The 17359-nt window shown below is 54.8% G+C and overlaps 2 protein-coding genes across 2 annotated transcripts in view; one reads left to right on the top strand and one right to left on the bottom strand.

The window, feature by feature from the left end:
- The first annotated feature begins 1080 nt into the window (after window positions 1–1080).
- Window positions 1081–13645, top strand: PLEKHG4 (pleckstrin homology and RhoGEF domain containing G4). Its single transcript, XM_007457285.1, has 21 exons — window positions 1081–1588; window positions 1707–1802; window positions 1878–2001; window positions 2091–2184; window positions 2269–2343; window positions 2428–2544; window positions 2702–2800; window positions 2894–3042; window positions 3195–3333; window positions 3428–3544; window positions 3719–3901; window positions 4158–4660; window positions 4736–4982; window positions 5709–5798; window positions 5883–6104; window positions 6197–6367; window positions 6442–6619; window positions 6996–7112; window positions 7260–7496; window positions 7584–7696; window positions 13580–13645. Exons 1-21 carry the CDS (start codon window positions 1084–1086, stop codon window positions 13643–13645), a joined length of 3642 nt encoding a protein of 1213 aa, XP_007457347.1. The 5' UTR covers window positions 1081–1083.
- The window catches only part of KCTD19 (potassium channel tetramerization domain containing 19), a 31942-nt gene continuing 23051 nt past the window's right edge, over window positions 8469–17359 (bottom strand). The window contains exons 7-16 of the mRNA XM_007457286.1: window positions 16285–16445; window positions 14887–14990; window positions 14271–14413; window positions 13996–14079; window positions 13613–13724; window positions 12589–13216; window positions 10397–10588; window positions 10065–10219; window positions 9630–9731; window positions 8469–8719 (exon numbers count right to left, since the gene is read on the bottom strand). Of these exons, the coding sequence (XP_007457348.1) occupies window positions 8606–8719; window positions 9630–9731; window positions 10065–10219; window positions 10397–10588; window positions 12589–13216; window positions 13613–13724; window positions 13996–14079; window positions 14271–14413; window positions 14887–14990; window positions 16285–16445 (1795 nt within the window). The 3' untranslated portion in view covers window positions 8469–8605. The remainder of the gene's footprint in view (window positions 8720–9629; window positions 9732–10064; window positions 10220–10396; window positions 10589–12588; window positions 13217–13612; window positions 13725–13995; window positions 14080–14270; window positions 14414–14886; window positions 14991–16284; window positions 16446–17359) is intronic.

Raw genomic sequence — 17359 nt, 5'->3', positions numbered from 1 at the left:
CCACCCTTAAGGAAGGGGTGATGGAAGGGCCCCTGGAGGATGGGGATGAGTCCTCAGCCCCCCAGGGCCACGCCACCGACTGGAGGTTTGCTGTGTGCAGTTTCAGAGATGCCTGGGATGAGGGGGAACCTGCCCTCCAGATGCAGGACCCCAATCCTCCGAGCCCACCAGCAGGGGCAGCCCAGGGGGAAGGGCTACAGGGCAGCCCTCTGCCTGGTGAGCTTCAGTCACCTCCAGGACAGAAGGTTGCAGATGGGGCGGGGGATGGCCAGAGGGGCGTATTAGGAGGTTCCTTAGTCCAGCGGAAGGAACCAGCCTCCTCTGGAATGGAGATCCTCCTATGCCCAGTGTTCTCCCACCTTAGTCTGGCACAGGGTGAGAGTGACAGCCGGGCTGTGGCTGCGTCCTCCGGCCCCCAGGGGGCAGTGCGGCGTGGCGCCCGGTCCTCTGCCGCGCTCGTTTCCGCCCCCGCGGCCAGGAGGCGGCGCCCGTCAACGCCAGGCGCCGCGCCGTACCCGCCGTCGAGGCGGCGGTGTGGTACGTTCGAGGGCTCTGGCTGCCTGGCCTCCCAGGTTCGGGGTTCCCCTCAGCGCGTACCCCGGGCGTGAGTGCGGCGGGCGGGCGAGCGAGGGAGCGGGCGCGCAAGTCCCCCGGTGGCGGGAGGAGGGAGGTCCAGGGTCGGCTGGGCCCACGGGAGCGAGAGCACGAGGCAGCGCTCCGCCCACCCCGTGAGCGTCCCACCTGCGTAGGCCCGCCCAGCGTGGCGGCAAGTGAGCGTTCGAGCTTCCGGCCCTCCCGGCGAAGGCCCACGTGAACGTGGACCCGCGAGCCGTGAGCTGGAGGGAGACACATCGGCTCTTTTCCCCGCTCCTCAGGCCTGAACTGCGGCACTGACTGCACTCCCTGAGCCGGGCGCCAAGACTGGCACCTCCTACGGCCTAGTGCCTTCTGCCTGCATCGCCCACGCATCCCTACCCAACCATCTTCAACCTGTTTCCTGGATGAGCTGAGGCCTCAGTTCACACCTAGGGCTTAGCCCCTCTGCCACTTGCCGGGAGCAGGCCCACCCTTAAGGAAGGGGTGATGGAAGGGCCCCTGGAGGATGGGGATGAGTCCTCAGCCCCCCAGGGCCACGCCACCGACTGGAGGTTTGCTGTGTGCAGTTTCAGAGATGCCTGGGATGAGGGGGAACCTGCCCTCCAGATGCAGGACCCCAATCCTCCGAGCCCACCAGCAGGGGCAGCCCAGGGGGAAGGGCTACAGGGCAGCCCTCTGCCTGGTGAGCTTCAGTCACCTCCAGGACAGAAGGTTGCAGATGGGGCGGGGGATGGCCAGAGGGGCGTATTAGGAGGTTCCTTAGTCCAGCGGAAGGAACCAGCCTCCTCTGGAATGGAGATCCTCCTATGCCCAGTGTTCTCCCACCTTAGTCTGGCACAGGGTGAGAGTGACAGCCAAGGAGGAGGCTTGGCAGGGGACTCAGTTTCAGGCAGGGCAATGCCAATCCGCTTGGACCCTGAAGGGTTGGACAGTGACCCTGTGAACCTCGGAGATCTTTTATCTGAGACGTCGTCAGAGCTACTGGAGGCAGGTAAGGAAGGAAAGACTTGGAAGGGAGTGAGGGTACCTGGAGGAGGGGAGGCCCAAGTTCACGTAGGGGTCTCTGGGTAAATGGCCCAATGTAGACCCAAGCCATTTTCCCTCCCAAGACCCCAACGGATCCAGGCTCCTTAAGTCCACTGACTGCCTCCTGGCCCAAGACCTCGCCTGGGAGCTGCTTGCCAGTGGCCTGGCTGCCCTGCCAGGTAACTGGGAGACACTAGAGGCAGAAGAGTTGGAGTGACTTGATTGTGCAGGTGTTCACTGCCTTCTCTGCACAGGCACTCGGGATGTAGAAGGCAGGGCAGTGCTGCTTCTGAGTGCCCATAACCCGGCCTGGCTTCACCCCAAGTGCCGCAGCCATGAACTCATCCGCCTCCTGCTCTACCTGCGAAGCATCCCCAGGTTGCGGGGTGGAGGTTGGGGGACAGAACCTGAGCAAGGGGATGGCAGGGTTGTGGAAATAGATACTGAACCAAAGCCTGCTCCTTTAGGCCCAAAGTACAGGCCCTGGGACTGACCGTGTTAGTGGACGCCCGAATTTGTTCCCCAATCTCTTCCCTCTTTTGGGGGCTCGGCCAGCTGCAAGTGAGTACAGGATTATAGCTCTCCTCTTCCCCCCCAACCCTTTTTATAGGGTTAGGAGCAGGGCTGAGCTCAGATTCCTTGCAGGAAGCAGCCCCAGGGTCGGTGCACCAGGTGCTGCTAATGGGAAAGATGCCTCAGGAGGTGCCTTCAGGGCTGCAGGTAGGGACTGAGCCATTTTGGCCAGGGTGGAGGTGGGGCACTTCCCCACCAGGCCTGAGTCCACTACACCTTCTTTTTTTGCAGTTAGAGCAGCTGTCCTCTGATCAGAGCCTGCTGACCCACATCTCCACCTCGGGGTTGCCCACTTCACTAGGAGGAGGCCTGCCTTACTGCCACCAAGCCTGGCTGGGCTTCCGGATGGTCAGTGCACTGGGTGGGGCATAGGCTGGGTAGGCAGGCAATCTGGCCAGCAGAGGAGGCTCCCCTGGGCTGGCTTGAGCAGTGCAGTGGCCTGGGATCCAAGATGCTTGGGACTAGCACTGTGCACTGCCCTGGTCATGCCTGCCTCTGCTCACAGCGTCTGGAAACCCTACTGCAGAGCTGCCAGGTGCTTTGTGCCCTGCTCCAGGGGGCCATTGAGAGCATGAAGGCTGTGCCCCAGCCCATGGAGTCTGGGGTGAGTGTCTCCTTTCAGCACCTCCCCGAATGCTCCCTATCTTCTTCCTCTTCTCCCGTGCACACCTCCACTGCCTGTTGCCCTTAATCACAGGAAGTTGGTCGGCTGCTGCAGCAGGCACGGGTCCTGATGCAGCATGTGCTAGACTCACCTCAGTTGGCATGGCTACAGTGCCAGGGAGCCTTGGAGCTGGCATGGCTGAAGCAGGAGGTTCCAGAGGTGACCCTGAGCCCAGACTACAGGTAGGTGCAAGCTCAGATCTTTCCCCAGCCCACCATATCCCATGCCAAGGACTCAGTGGCTGGCTCAGAACCAGCCAGGATTGTGGTCCTAGGACAGGGTGGAGTGGAGCTAGGCACTCAGCAGGGGTGCTAAGACATGTACCGTGCACCAGGCCTGCAGTGGATGAGGTTGAGGAGCTGTATGGTCGTGTGGATGGATTGCTGCACCAACTGACCCTGCAGAGTAACCAGCGAGTACAAGCACTGGAGTTGGTCCAGATGCTGGAGGCCCAGGAGGGCGAGCTGCACCAGGTGAGAACTATCTGCACAGGTGGGCGTCACCTTTAATCTCAAGCATCACCCCCACCTCACAGCAGCTCTCTTTTCTTTGTTTGTACTCCTGCAGATTGAAGTGTGGCTACAGCAGGTGGGTTGGCCAGCACTTGAGGAGCCAAGGGAACCCTCATTGGACATGCTGCTTCAGGCCCAAGGCCCTTTTTGGGACCTGGACCGAATTGCCCAGGTGAGTTTAGTTACTTGTTCATTGAGCACGGAGAGAGAGGGGAATGGGTTGGGGGTGGACGGAAGGTCTTCACAGAAGTGACTGATGAGGACATGTAGACATCTGTGGAAAAGACCAGGGCTCGCGAGCTGCACTACCAGGCCCAGGCTTGGTGAGCCCAGTCTCTGTCTCCAGGAGCAGGTCAGGCGAGGAGAGAAACTTCTGCAGCCACTGGTTGGCTGGGATGTGGCTGAACTGGGCCCCTCTGGGGCCCGCTTTCTGACGCTGCAAGCCCAGTTGATTGACTTCTGTAGGGCTTTAGCCCAGCGGCGGCAGCGGCTGGCAGATGCTGAGAGGCTGTTGCAGTTCTTCAAGCAGGTGGGTGAGGGGGTCCCATCCCTGGCTCCAGGTGGTCAGTGAAGCCAGAGGGGTGGCTGCTCAGCTCTACGACAGCTTGAGCTTTGTTGTATACCTTGCCTGTTTTCTCTTCTTGTCTTCAGTCTGACCCCAAAATCCTACCACTGAGGATGCAGCCTGAGGCCAACATTCTGTGGGGATGGGGGGAGGTAGAGGAGAAGGCTCAGCAGTCTTGGTGGGATCCTTCCTCAGTGCCTATCTGGCTTTGGTGTTGCAGGCCTTGATGTGGGCTGAGGAGGGGCAGCGGGTGTTGGCAGAGCTGGAACAGGAACGCCCAGGGGTTGTGCTGCAACGGCTGCAGCTGCATTGGACCAAGCATCCTGACTTGCCTCCTGCCCACTTCCGAAAGATGTGGGCTCTAGCCACAGGGCTGGGATCTGAGGGTATCCGCCAGGAGTGCCGCTGGGCCTGGGCGCGGTGCCAGGACACCTGGCTGGCCCTGGACCAGAAGTTGGAAGCTGCTCTGAAGCCACCACTGACAGGTAGCAGAGCTAGCTTGTGTGTCAGCCGGGTACTGGCTGTACCTGCTGCCCCTCCCCTGAGGAAGGCATACAGCCTTGATCGGAATCTGGGACTGAGTCTCAGAGAATCTGCCCACCACTGCCACCATGAGGCCATTGTGGCTGCCTGCCACAGACCAGAGGCTGGAGTTGGTGCCCAGTCAGGGTCATGCCCCACCATGCCTCTGCCAGGTAGCTCTGAACTCAGGAGTCCCAACAGGTAGGCAGTGAGCAGGGCGGGGAGGGCAGTGTAGCGGGGCAGATGTCTTGGGTCCTGATTCCACCTACCTGGTAGACTCCAGCTGGTGCTGGCGGAGATGGTGGCTACAGAGCGGGAGTACGTCCACGCTCTTGACTACACCATGGAGAACTACTTCCCCGAGCTCGATCGCCCTGATGTGCCCCAGGGCCTCCGTGGCAAGCGCGCCCACCTCTTTGGCAACCTGGAGAAGCTGCGGGACTTCCACCGCCATTTCTTCTTGCGTGAGCTGGAGGCCTGTACCCAGCACCCACCCCGGGTGGCCTATGCTTTCCTGCGCCATGTAAGCTCCTCAGGCCGTACAGGCTCTGGCTGATTCTGCCACATTCGACAGAGAGCTATTGGGCATATGCTTGGGGTCAGGCCCTATGATGGGTACAGCTATGAGCAGGACCAACCGGTCCCTGTTTTTCAGGGTGCTCTTAGTTTAGCAGAGGAGACATAAAAGTAAAAAAGATAATTCCATATTATAGTTGAGGTTAGGGGGAAAAAAATGGGACAGATAGGTGATTGTGAGTTAGCAGCAAGGCAAAGCTATCCCCTTTAGAGAGAGCAGTTAGAGAGGCCGCTTAGAGGAGGTGATGTTTGAGCTAAGGCCAGAGGGAGGGGCTGCAGTCAGAGCATTCCATCCAGAGGAAAGATCAAGTGCAAAGCCCTGGGCAGGAAAGAGGCCCAGTGGTCAAGGAAGAGAGAAGTCAGTGTAGCATAGTGTAGTGAGCAAGGAAAGGTGTAGTCCGAGGTGAGGTGAGATTAGAGCACTGCCCTCAGAGCTGTGGGAGCAGCAGAGCTGTATGCGGGACTTCTTCCCAAGAGGGCCTGAGGGCAAGCCCCTCTCCGCACAGTGTCTCTTGCCAGATCACCTGTCATTCAAAGCAGGGCACATTGGCTCTGTGTGGGGAGGCCTCCTTGGGACCTTTAGGCATTTTGGTCCTCCCAAACTGAGAGTGGTTTGGCCCCCTTGGATGCTGGCCCATTTGCACCAGACAGACCAAGCTGTGTATCTTTGCAGAGGGTGCAGTTTGGGATGTACGCACTCTACAGCAAGAATAAACCATGCTCCGATGCCCTGATGACCAGCTATGGTCACATCTTTTTCAGGGTAGGTGAGCCTGAGACTGTAGTGGGAGGGGGGGATGGAGCAAGTAACCTGAAGCTCCCTGACGGTCTCTTACGCACCTGGCAGGACAAGCAGCAAGCACTGGGGGACCACTTGGACTTAGCCTCCTATCTGCTGAAGCCCATCCAGCGCATGAGCAAGTACACACTGCTGCTGCAAGAGCTGGCACGGGCCTGCGGAGGGACCGTGCCAGAGCTGAGTGCCCTGCGGGCTGCCCAGAGCCTCGTGCGCTTCCAGCTGCGACACGGCAATGACTTGCTAGCCATGGATGCCATCCAGGGCTGCGATGTGAGTCATCGCAGGCTGTGGTGGGCAGGGGCAGTGGGTGTGAAGGGAGGGGGCAGAAGAGGCTGGGAACCCACTGGGCCCCAACTTGGCAGGTCAACCTCAAGGAACAGGGGCAGTTGGTCCGACAGGATGAGTTCACGGTGTGCTCTGGGCGCCACAAGTCCCTGCGTCGTGTTTTCCTCTTTGAGGAGCTGTTGCTTTTCAGCAAGCCTCGCCGAGGACCCAAAGGCATCAACACATTTGCCTACAAGCGCTCCTTCAAGGTAGGCCCACCCAACCCCTCCCCCTGCCCCCTGCACCCCCAGTGCCTCACTAAGCTCCTTTCCTGGCCACACAGATGGCAGACCTTGGCCTCACTGAATGCTGTGGGGATAGCAACCTGCGCTTTGAGGTCTGGTTTCGCCGTTGCAAGGCCAGGGACACCTTTGTGCTACAAGCTGCCAGCTTGGCCACGAAGCAGGCTTGGACAGCTGACATCTCCCGCCTGCTCTGGAGGCAGGCTGTCCACAACAAGGGTGGGTCCCTGCCCCATTTCACCCCACACTCCCCTCCTTGGAGAGCTCACATTGTCCCAGAGGGGCCCCAAGGAGGGCCTAGGGACCTGGAAATACTTGGGAGGGTGGAAAAGGTCCCTCAGCAGCAGCCAGCGCAGGGGAAAGAACTCCAAAGTCAGGCAGTCCTGCAGTCAGTCTCAGACTGTGCACACAGTATTAACCTCTGAGTGTCAGAGGCCTCATCTTTAAAAGAAGAATTATGACACCTCATGGGATTGTTGGGAAAGGCTCAGCACACAGGACAATCTGCAGGCTATGGGTGTATAGGAGAGACTAATATAAGGGGGAAGAGTGATAAAGGGCTGGGCTCACGTCCAGATGTCCACTCTCCACCCAGAGGTGCGCATGGCTGAGATGGTGTCCTTGGGTGTGGGGAACAAGGCCTTCCAGGACATCGCCCCCAGCAAAGAAGCTATCAACGACCGCACCGTCAACTATATCCTGAAGTGCCAAGGTAGCAGGCAGGCTGCATGGGGGTTGGGGTGAGGAGAGCTGCACAGGTGGCAACATGGACCTCTGTCAGCCCTAGCCTGCGCTCCCATCAGGACCTTGGCCCACCTGGGCTCTGGCCTGTCCCAACCTGACCTTCTTTCTCATACAGAAGTTCGCTCTCGGGCCTCCATTGCTGTGGCCCCATTTGACTATGACAGCCCTTACCTGGGGGCCTCAAGCTCCCTCTCTGGAGACCCTGCTTCTTGCTCTGTACTGGGGTCCCTCAACCTGCATCTGTACAGAGACCCAGCTGTTCTGGGCTTCCGCTGGCCCCTGTATTCCACCAGCTTCCCAGAGGAAGCAGTACTGGAGACTGAAGCTGAGCTGGGCAGCCAGCCATCTTTGAGTAGGTCTGGGCTTGGCCAGAGGCAGGAGGGCATGGCTTGGGGTCTGGGCCTCCTCTGCTGACAGCTCACCCAGTCTCCCTTCTTAGCTCCTGAGGACTCAGAGGTCTCCCAGTGCCCATCAGCCAGTGGCTCCAGTGGCTCGGACAGCAGCTGTGTGTCAGGGCAGGCCTTGGGCAGGGGCCTGGAGGACTTGTCCTATGTGAGTTCCATTTAGCCTTATACCCACCAGCCCTTTCTCAGCCCTGCCTGGGCCTATGGCTGCCTTGCTTTTAGGTGGAAATGGGGGTGGTAGGTCAGAGCCATTCCTCAGAGACCCCACCTGTACCCCGAGCCAGGGAAATACATGTTCGTGCCTAGCTTTGCACCACAGGTCTGAGCCTGGGCTTGAAGGTGGGCAGTGGATCCAGGAGTTGCTAGATCCAAGGAACATCACCTCTCTCAAGATCTGCTATGACCAGGCCATGGGTGGCACCTGGGTTGCATCCAGCCCACATGCACAGCCCTGTCGACTACCCTTTCTGATGTCTGTGTCATTGGACAGATCAGCAGGGACCTTTCCAGGGGATGCTGGTCGCAGAGCCTAGCACCCTGATTCTGGGCCCCTGGCCTCATGTTCCCTTTTTCTCTCCCCATCTCCAGCTCCCACCCTAGTTGTTCCCACCCAGAACAGAGGGTGGGTGTTTGTTTCTATGCTGTAGGCTGGTGGGACATCTAGTGACTGGGCTGCCCCACCCCTCAGTAGGAATACAGGTGGGTTCCTAGCCACTGCTTCCCAACCCCTGGTCTCAAAGCCAAGCTCATCCCTGTTGGACTCTTACTCTTGCCTGCCCTGGCTCCCTAGGCCCAGGCCCTTCTTTTCTGGGTCAGTTTGGTTATATTGATTCAAAGCTTTTTGAATAGATTTCAGTTTAAGATTATTTCACTGGTTGTAAGGTCTTTGGTGTCTCAGAGATGGAGTCCAGACCCTTGACTTGTGACTTATTCTTTGTTTATAATAAAAAATAAACTAACACATCTTGGACAGGCACACACATTCTGGGGACATCCCCGGTTAAAATGAACCTTGGCGATGGGATGGGGTGTTTGTGGGGCAGCTTCTCTGGGCACCTTAGCCATCTTGTAAATACTTGCTCAGGAGAGAGTAAGAGACAGACCTCGACAGGCCCCTCTGGATGAGCAGGTCCACACAGCGGCCATATTTCCTGGCGAAAGGCAGCGTGAGCTGGAAGGAAAAGGCTGGTCTTATTCCTGACTTCCTGGCTGTGTGGATGGGGTCCTCCTATCTGGGTGGGGGCAGGGTCAAGGCAAGGCTACTTGATGCTGTTGAGCTCACTTCTGCCTAAAGGCGTCTCACAGACCTGTGGTTTGGAGTGGCTACCAGGGTACACAACAGAATGAATAGAGGGCCAAAAGTGCATGTTTCCTACCACTGGTTTTCCACTTTCTAGTAGATGCTGACTTCACTTTCCACTCAATAGACTAAGCAGAGGATAGTAACTTGGCACTTTTGTGTTTATAGTGAAAGGTGTTATAATAATGTACTTGATTACAGAAATGCCAGATTAATGAAAAATTAGCTAAATCTTTTTCACCTACAATGTTAAAATAAAAATGTGAATCCTAAAATTATTTTAAGGAATCAAAAAACAAAAAACCTGAGTCATTCCTTTGCCTTTATTGAACATTTTCCTTTTCTTTGTAAAAACTGCTTTAAAGCAGCTTAAGTGTAGAATGTACAAAAGTATTGACATCATGGCTGAGTAGGTGAAGTTGGTATCAGTCATTGAAAATATCTATCTGACTCCCAGTAGTTTCTCTGATTTCAACACCCTAAAACCTTGAGCTCATGTGATGTGCTTCCCTGAGTATAGTCAGGGTTGTTAGTGATGAAGGCTAAATTGGTAAAATGGGAGGAAAACTACAAAAACCAGTGGCCTGAATACTGCTTTTTGACCACTCTAGACTGGTTAATTTTATCCATTGTTCCTCCCTCCCTGGTTACCAGAGACTAGAGGTCTAGTTGCCTGTCTTGCCTTCTGGGCAGCACTGGCCTGGCCCTCATGCAGCAAGACAGTGTCCATCTGAGGCATCTGGAGGGTTGCCATTCCCAGTGGGGTGCAGGTGGCCCTCACCTCTACCCAGCTGTACAGATGTTCCTGGGTGTACCGGTCATCCTTGAAGCCAGTGATGGCCAGCAAGTCCACCACAAACTGCTTGGGGCTGATGTTCAGGGTCTGCCAGAAGAGCCCACAGTCAGGCAGGGCTGGGGGCAGCAGTGTGACACACATTTGCTCCCAGCCCCTCAGAGTGGAATGCAGCTCAGGGGCTTCCCTGGGCCTGCAGGAGCTGCAGAGGTCAGAGGATACATTTAGTTCAAACTGCCTCTTGGCCAAGGCTTGGCCCAGATGCTGCTGCCCTGTCTCCCTGTCCCTGCCCTTCTGCCCCTGACCTCTTCCCCTTATTCCCCTGACCCCGTATCTTGGCTTGCTTCCTCTTGCCTTGCCTACTTACTGTGGAGGCAAGGGGACAGTGGAGAAGGAATAAGGCCTGCGGCCTATCACACGTACCCACAGCCGGTTGGCCAGGGAGACCACTTTGGCTGTGATGGCTTTGGGGTCCTTTTGCCTGATGGAATCCAGAATGATGTCAGTCAGGAAGCAGTGACATTTCTGCGCGTAAAACATCTCTTCCCAGGACAGAGAGAAACTCAGGAAAGTCACCTCTGTGGAGGAGAGAGTGGATGTGGCCACATCTGCCACAGCTAGAGCCTTAGAGCCAGCCTGGAGTAAGGGAGAGGTGTAGGGCTTCCAAGGGAGACTGTATCCCTGAAGTACCCTGGGTGGGGGCTCAGGCATCTCTGCAAGAAAGTGCAGGGCCAGGCACGGCTCCAGAGCCTTACCTCGGGGCTGGGGGCTGGCTGTGGGTGGCATGTGCCTGAGGTTGTCCATCTGTGTGGTATAGATGATGCTGTCCTCAAAGAACATGCAGGAGCCATCAGTACCCACCACGGGGGGGTGGGTCACTTTGAGGATGACCCCTGTGCTGTCCACCTCACTGGCCTCAGGCAGAGACTGTTCAGGGGCAGGACTTTCTGTGAAAACAACATGGGGAGAGGGCTCTCCTTAAGCCACCTCAGAGCCCAAGCAGGGAGGAGACCTCTGGCAACAGACCAGTACAGTCAGTCACGAGCCTTTGCCTCCAGCTTCTCAGAAGTGGTACCCTGGGCTGGCAGGGGCATGTTCTGGCTCTCCTCTCTACATTGCCCTTGAATCACTGCAAGCCAAATCCTGAATTTCAGAACTCCAAGGAACTTTCCAAATCCTCTGTTGAACTAGGACTGGTAGTAAATAGAGCTGATAATAACCCAGCTGGGTACCGGAAATCTTAGTAAAATTATGAGAGGAGCTTTTTTGGGGAGTTGTTGATGCATGTCCATTCTGAAGAATATGCTTGAGGGACTTCCCTGGTGGCACAGTGGTTAAGAATCTGCCTGCCAATGCAGGGGACACAGGTTTGATTCCTGCTCCGGGAAGATCCCATGTGCCACAGAGCAGCTAAGCCCACGTGCCACAACTACTGCGCCTGCGCTCTAGAGCCCCCGAGCCACAACTACTGAAGCCCACGTACCTAGAGCCCGTGCTCCGCAACAACAGAAGCCACTGCAATGAGAAGCCCAGCCACTGCAATGAAGAGTAGCCCCCGCTCGCTACAACTAGAGAAAGCCCGTGCACAGCAACAAAGACCCAACACAGCCAAAAATAAATAAATAAAAAATAAATAAATTTATTAAAAAAAAAAAGAATCTGCCTGCGCATGCACGGGACATGGGTTTGATCTCTGTTCCGGGAAGATCCCATATTCCGCGGAGCAGCTAAGCCTGTGTGCCACAACTACTGAGCCTGTGCTCTAGAGCCCTCAAGCCACAACTACTGAGCCCACGTGCTGCAACTCCTGAAGCCCATGGTCCTAGAGCTCATGCTCTGCAACAAGAGAAGCCACCGCAATGAGAAAGCCTGCACACTGCAATTAAGAGTAGCCCCAGCTTGCCGCAACTAGAGAAAGCTCGTGTGCAGCAAAAAGACCAGCGCAGCCGAAAATAAAACAATTTTTAAAAAAAGAATATGCTTGAGAAACCAGCTTGGGGCTCACAGGTGGGGCCCAAGAAGACCCCTCCAAGCAGGGCCTGAGCCACTAAAAGGGAAAATGACAGAATACTGTAGGAAGGACTTTGAAGGGGCAGAGGAAACAGTCCGTCATAGCAGTTCTCAGCTCATTTCCCTGGGCTGCTTCACACTTCCCCACCACACACACACCTGTCTATTCAGCCCAGTCCCCATATACCCTCCTGTCTTCCAGACTTCGCCCCTTGGATATCCATCAGTACCTCACATGCAATGTGTCCTCTTCCCCAAGTCCTACTTCTCTTGTCCTTCCTACCTCAGTAACCATCCACCCCCTTGCAATCACCCAAACCAGAAACCTGCCCCCTCCTTGGCCTGATACTTTCCTGCTTCTTCCAACTGCCTAACTTGTTTCATCTAGAATGATCTTGGCATTTCTAACACGTATCCTCCTGCTGCTGCATTTCCTCTGCCCTGGAACAAACTTTCTAAATGCACACCTGACTGCTTGCTTCCTTGTTTAGAAAGCTTCAGTGGCTGTCCACTCCCCTTAGGATCAGAACAAACTGCTAGGTCCTGAACCTGACCCACAAGACCTGTCCTGATTTCCTTATGTCTTCAGCCTTATCTCTTTATCACTTCATGTGAAGCCTGGTCTCCAGCTGCTAGACGCATGACTTGTGTTTCCTCAAGCACCCAAGGCTTCTCCTTCTTTCCCCTGCTGACTCCTCAGCCCCCAACCCTTCTCTGTGCTCCTATCACTTTATAGGTACTTCCTCCCGTATGCCTCAAGTAGTTTCTCAAGCCGCCAAGTCATGCCAGTGTGCCTGTCATTTCTGGGTCTTCTGCTTGGCATCAGTGAGTGCAGAGCTCTAGTCCCCCTTAATCACTGACTCGCTCTGTGGTCTTGGCCAAGGTTTGCCTTCTCTGTTGTAAATGAGAATTAGGTCAAGGATGGGACAGGACTCACCTCTCTCCTTTGGGCTCTGCTTGCCCCAGTCCTTCAAGGTGACAGCTCTTTTCATGGGGAAGTATGGCTTAAAGGTTGGCTCTGGCTCCTTGTCTTTGGTTCCAGCTCCAGCCCCTGCCTGTGGGCCTGGGTCCTTCTCTGAGGCTGTGTAATGGCCTTTCCAGGAAGCTGAGGTGCTGGGCTGGGAAACAGCCTCACTTCCTGAGGGGAGCTGCAGGGTGGCTTCCTCCAAGGAGCTGCTCGGGGGGCCTGGCAGTGGCTGGAATTCCCATTGTTTGCAATTGACCATGTCCCATTCCCTTACCAGGGAGATGAGTTTTTGCATGGGGGTGACAGGAGGGTCTTTGCTTTCAGATTTCTGTGTGAGGTTGACTGTGGTACACTTCTTCGTGGGAGGACTCTCAGGGTGGGCCCCCCAGTGTCTAGGGTTGGCACATAGACCAGGACAGTGTGAGTATGTGCTGGGATTACCCGCCCTCTTGGCACCTCGGCACAGGGACACCTGGATTGTCCGGAAGTACTGCTCAGCCTCCTCTATCTGGCTGGACCTGGCCAGGGTCCCCTTGGCCTTGTTCCGTGGAGTCTTGTCACTGCAGTCTTGGAACTCCATAGGCATGCAAGCTGTGGTCTGGAGAGGGAGGACACAGCAGCTCTGGGCACTTTGTGCTTCCACATCGAAGCCTTACCCAAGATCTCATAAGCTGGGTCTCTAAGACTTCACTTGCTTACCCAGAACAATCCCATCCCCCACATGGGTCTTACATTTGATATTTGCTCAGTCTGAGTGGGGGTGGTACCAGCCCAGGGTCCTTTCACACACCAAAGGGACATATCAGCATCCCAGGCCATAGGCAGCCAGCATTTCCTTGTGTCTCCCTCCAGGTTCAGAAACCAGTCACTGTGCCAGGAGCCATGTAGGCCCGGCTCTTTCATTTTGCCATACCCCTCAGTAGCGGTCTGCCCTCTGAGCCCTGTGCTGGTGCTCTTTCAGGATAACACCAAACCAAAGAATGCTGGGACTTACCTCTTTGGCATCTCTACTGAACTCCACCAGTGACCCTGGCCCTTCTGTCACCACATGCAGCCTTCTGATGGGAAAAACTTCATTTCCAGATTCTTTCTCCTGGATCCATGACCTGCAGGCTCCAAGAGGGTTTGGTTAGTAAGCAGAAGCTTCCACTAGTCCATCGACCAGGTCTGCCCTTTGGCTGGGAGTTAACTCTAGACAGCAGGGGAGAAGGGGCTTTAAAGGGTTTTGCTTAGGTCCCTGCCCAATCCTGGGCCTGCTCCACCCCCTTAACTCTAAGGAGAGCAGGTCCTACTGGGAGGTGAGACTTAGGACAGGATTTCCAAGAGGAATATAAAGGTTCAAACTTCAGAACATGGTGTCAGGAGCAGTTTCCTTACTTGTATGCCTCACATTGGATAAGGGCTTCTGAGAGGGATGGGATGTGGTATTCCTCCACCTCCTGGCAGAGGAGGGGCCATTCCCTGCAAATGACAAGATGTCGCACTGGGCATCTGGGGTGGGAGTGTGGGTGGGGTTATAAGCCTCCAGAGCTGCTGCCTTGAACAGCAGTTCACATGTTGGAAATAATATAATCTCCCTGAAGGCTACAAACTCAAATTTCCGTCTTGAAGAGGGATGGGGTTTCATTATATGATTTCCTTCCTTTACTCACTTAAATTCAGATGGTAAAAATAGTTTTCCAAGTCTCAGGAAGTTGAGAATGTGTCGAAACATTTGGCCATCCCCATGGATCAGTAGGGTCTGTCCATATGTGATCCAGTACACTCTCTGAGGGTTGGACAGCAGTTCTGGATACTGCAAAGGGTTGGACACCAGACTCTTGTTAGTCTGTTAAAGGGCTACGTCCTTATTAAGGGGCAGGTCAGCCTTCTCTTCGTTTTCCTAACCATTCTAGAGCAGAGGCTTTGGGATTTCCATCTCCTTATCTTGTTGGCCACAAGGAGCCATAATGAGGAGCAGAGCATCTAGGGAGAAGCACATCATCTCTGCTTCAGGTTTTGCTGGCTCCTAGACCACCCTCTTGAGGCATCTGGAACCTCACCCTATGTCCTGCTCAGTCCAGGCCCCTCAGACTGGCCTCATCCCTACCCAAACTCCTAAAAGCCTTCCCAGAATGCTGCTCATACAATAAAAGCACTTTGGGCCATGGAGCAGAGGGAAGGTCCTTGTTTTAATCAGGTGCTGAAGGCTGTGTACAGGTCAGGTGACAGATTCTTCTCAGCCGCAGAAGCCAAAAGGAGACGAGGGCAGCCTCAGGCCAGCAGTACCTTCAGCAGGGTCTGCAAGGTGGTTGCATACCAGTGGCTTCCAACATAAACTTTGACGATCTGTTGGGGGGAATACACAGTGATTTCTGCCGTCCACTCCTCGTCTAAGGAAACCAATGAGAGGGAACACATCACGTGGCCAGAAGGGAAATTAGGTAGGGCATTTTGTCCATTACATGTTAAGACACAATATCTTCATCAGTCATATTCTGTTGCCTAGTCTGAGAAGCAGCAGAAATCCCTGACATCAACCTTTTCTGATCCTCAGGCCTTCCCTGTGGCTCACCATATGGTTTCCTGGGTGTCAAGGTGGGTTTAGAATACCAGCTTGGAGGGTCAGCTGGTGACTCTGGGCTGGGGGAGGGCCACCAACCCCAAGGGCACTGCTGTTCTTCCCCTGGCCCACCTCTCCCAAGAAAGCTTGGCTGATGTACCTTTCTACCTACCTTGCTAACTGCTTCTGGCTGGGTGTGTAATTTTCCACATGGCCACTCAGACCGGAGCTAGGAGTCCCTCTGTATGTTTGTGCTTATGGTTTGGCAAATATCATAGAGCCAGCGTCTCATCAAATCACTATCACTTCTATAGAGACCAAGCCTCGAGGCATGTCTGGAGAATGGGGCTTTCTTCTGGGAAGATGAACTCATGACCCTTTTCCTGGGGTGACTAGATTTAGGCTTTGTTCTGTATTAAGAACCACTTTCTAATGAGCTTTGTAATGGATGAAGGGTATATAAATAGATGATATAACCAAGAGGTATATAATTAGATTGTGAACCTCAAGAAGATAGAAACTGGGTCTGTTTTGCTCTCTTCTGTACCTCTAGTGTTACCTACTGTCCTGGTATATGGTAGGTGCTCAAATAAGTACTGAATGTTGCTGAATGATAGTAATATAGCATAAATTGATCTAAAACGCTTTTTGTTAGGAAACAGTTATAGGTAGCTGGTGAAACAACATTGGCTTTAGACTCAGATTTAAATCCCAGCTTGAACACGATCTAGTAATATAAGCAAGTTACCTCCCTGAGCCTCTGCTTCTTTTCTTAAATGGACCCAGGGATCATTCTTCCCTGGATGGCTGCGAGGACCAAATGGGCATAGCATCGGCTCCCAGAGCCAGAGCAGGCATGCCCTTGGGGTCCCATGTGGCCCCCCCCCCAACTGGGTCAGTCTGCACTGCTCAGCCTGGACTACTTGAGGCTACCTGTGGGCTTGGGGTGGGGAGGGGTCACCTAACAGGAAAGTTTCCTTTTAGGCGAAACCCACAGATGTTAGTCTAGCTTTCCTTTTCTGTTCCATCTACAGTTCCTGGTTCTAGCCAACCTTATCTTTCCTCTGTGATCCCCTAGACCCTCCTCTGATGTTGAATTCAAACTGAGAAGCTTCTTTATTTACTGAGCACATCCATGGGTGCCAGAGTCCTCGGCTCCAGATGAGTCTTCAGAGCCACTTTCATTGGCTCATAGGTGATGTCCCTCTTGTCCAGGAAGGCACAGAGCTCGTACACCTCAGAAATGGTCTCAGTCAGGGGCAGCCGGCAAGTCCCCAGCCAGTTCCTGCCCAGAGGAAAGGCCTGTCACAGAGAGCCTCAGCACTGTACCCCAAGGGAGTCCAGCCTGTCAACCTTCCATGTCTAGAATGTCTTACCCTTACACTAACTCAAGCCTGTGGCCACTAACATCATTTCCTTAACTGGTTTCTGATGACGTCTCATAGGGGGGTATACTTGGACACATAGGCTCACCCTTTTGGAGCTGAGCTTGACCTATTTCAGCAAAGCCCTCTAAATTGACTAATTGCAAGCCTCCAAGCCCTGTCTCAGGTTCCAGAATCCAGGCCAGGGCCCAGTCACTCCATTTTTGCCCCCATAAATATCTGCCCAAGACATCTCAGTCACTATGTGGCAGCCTGTCACGGTTTGGGAGATTACTGATACCTTGTATGCCCAGGAAACCCCCCACCTCCAAAGGCACTTGTCTTTGCCCTCTGTGCCCTGTGACATCAGGGGTGGGACATCTCCGGGAGAAATGGATGGTGTGGGCCACAAATGACAGTTTTGGGGTAAGACAGTGTTTGGGGTTGGCTGACCCTCTCCCCAGGTGCTCAGGAAAACCCACTTCTATCTTTAGTTTTGGTACCAGTGTATTTTGTGAGCCTAAGAGAGTTGCTCTACTCTGAACCTGTTTACCTTTCTATAAAACAGGATCAGGGGGCTTCCCTGGTGGCGCAGTGGTTGAGAATCTGCCTGCCAATGCCGGGGACACGGGTTCGAGCCCTGGTCTGGGAAGATCCCACATGCCACGGAGCAACTAGGCCCATGAGCCACAACTACTGAGCCTGCGCGTCTGGAGCCTGTGCTCCGCAACAAGAGAGGCCGCGATAGTGAGAGGCCCGCGCACCACGATGAAGAGTGGCCCCCGCTTGCCACAACTAGAGAAAGCCCTCGCACAGAAACGAAGACCCAACACAG

This window comes from Lipotes vexillifer, unplaced genomic scaffold (genome assembly GCF_000442215.2).
Source record: "Lipotes vexillifer unplaced genomic scaffold, Lipotes_vexillifer_v1.1 scaffold504, whole genome shotgun sequence".
NCBI lineage: Eukaryota > Metazoa > Chordata > Mammalia > Artiodactyla > Lipotidae > Lipotes > Lipotes vexillifer.
The sequence above is the reverse complement of the archived record's forward strand: the minus strand, read 5'-3'. Positions and strand labels throughout refer to the sequence as shown.

Coding starts and splice junctions, on each gene's coding strand:
- PLEKHG4 (XM_007457285.1), top strand. CDS start 1,084: ATGGAAGGGCCCCTGGAGGATGGGGATGAGTCCTCAGCCCCCCAGGGC. Junction 3,043..3,194: donor ACCCTGAGCCCAGACTACAG/GTAGGTGCAAGC, acceptor ACCGTGCACCAG/GCCTGCAGTGGATGAGGTTG. Junction 6,368..6,441: donor CCTACAAGCGCTCCTTCAAG/GTAGGCCCACCC, acceptor CTGGCCACACAG/ATGGCAGACCTTGGCCTCAC.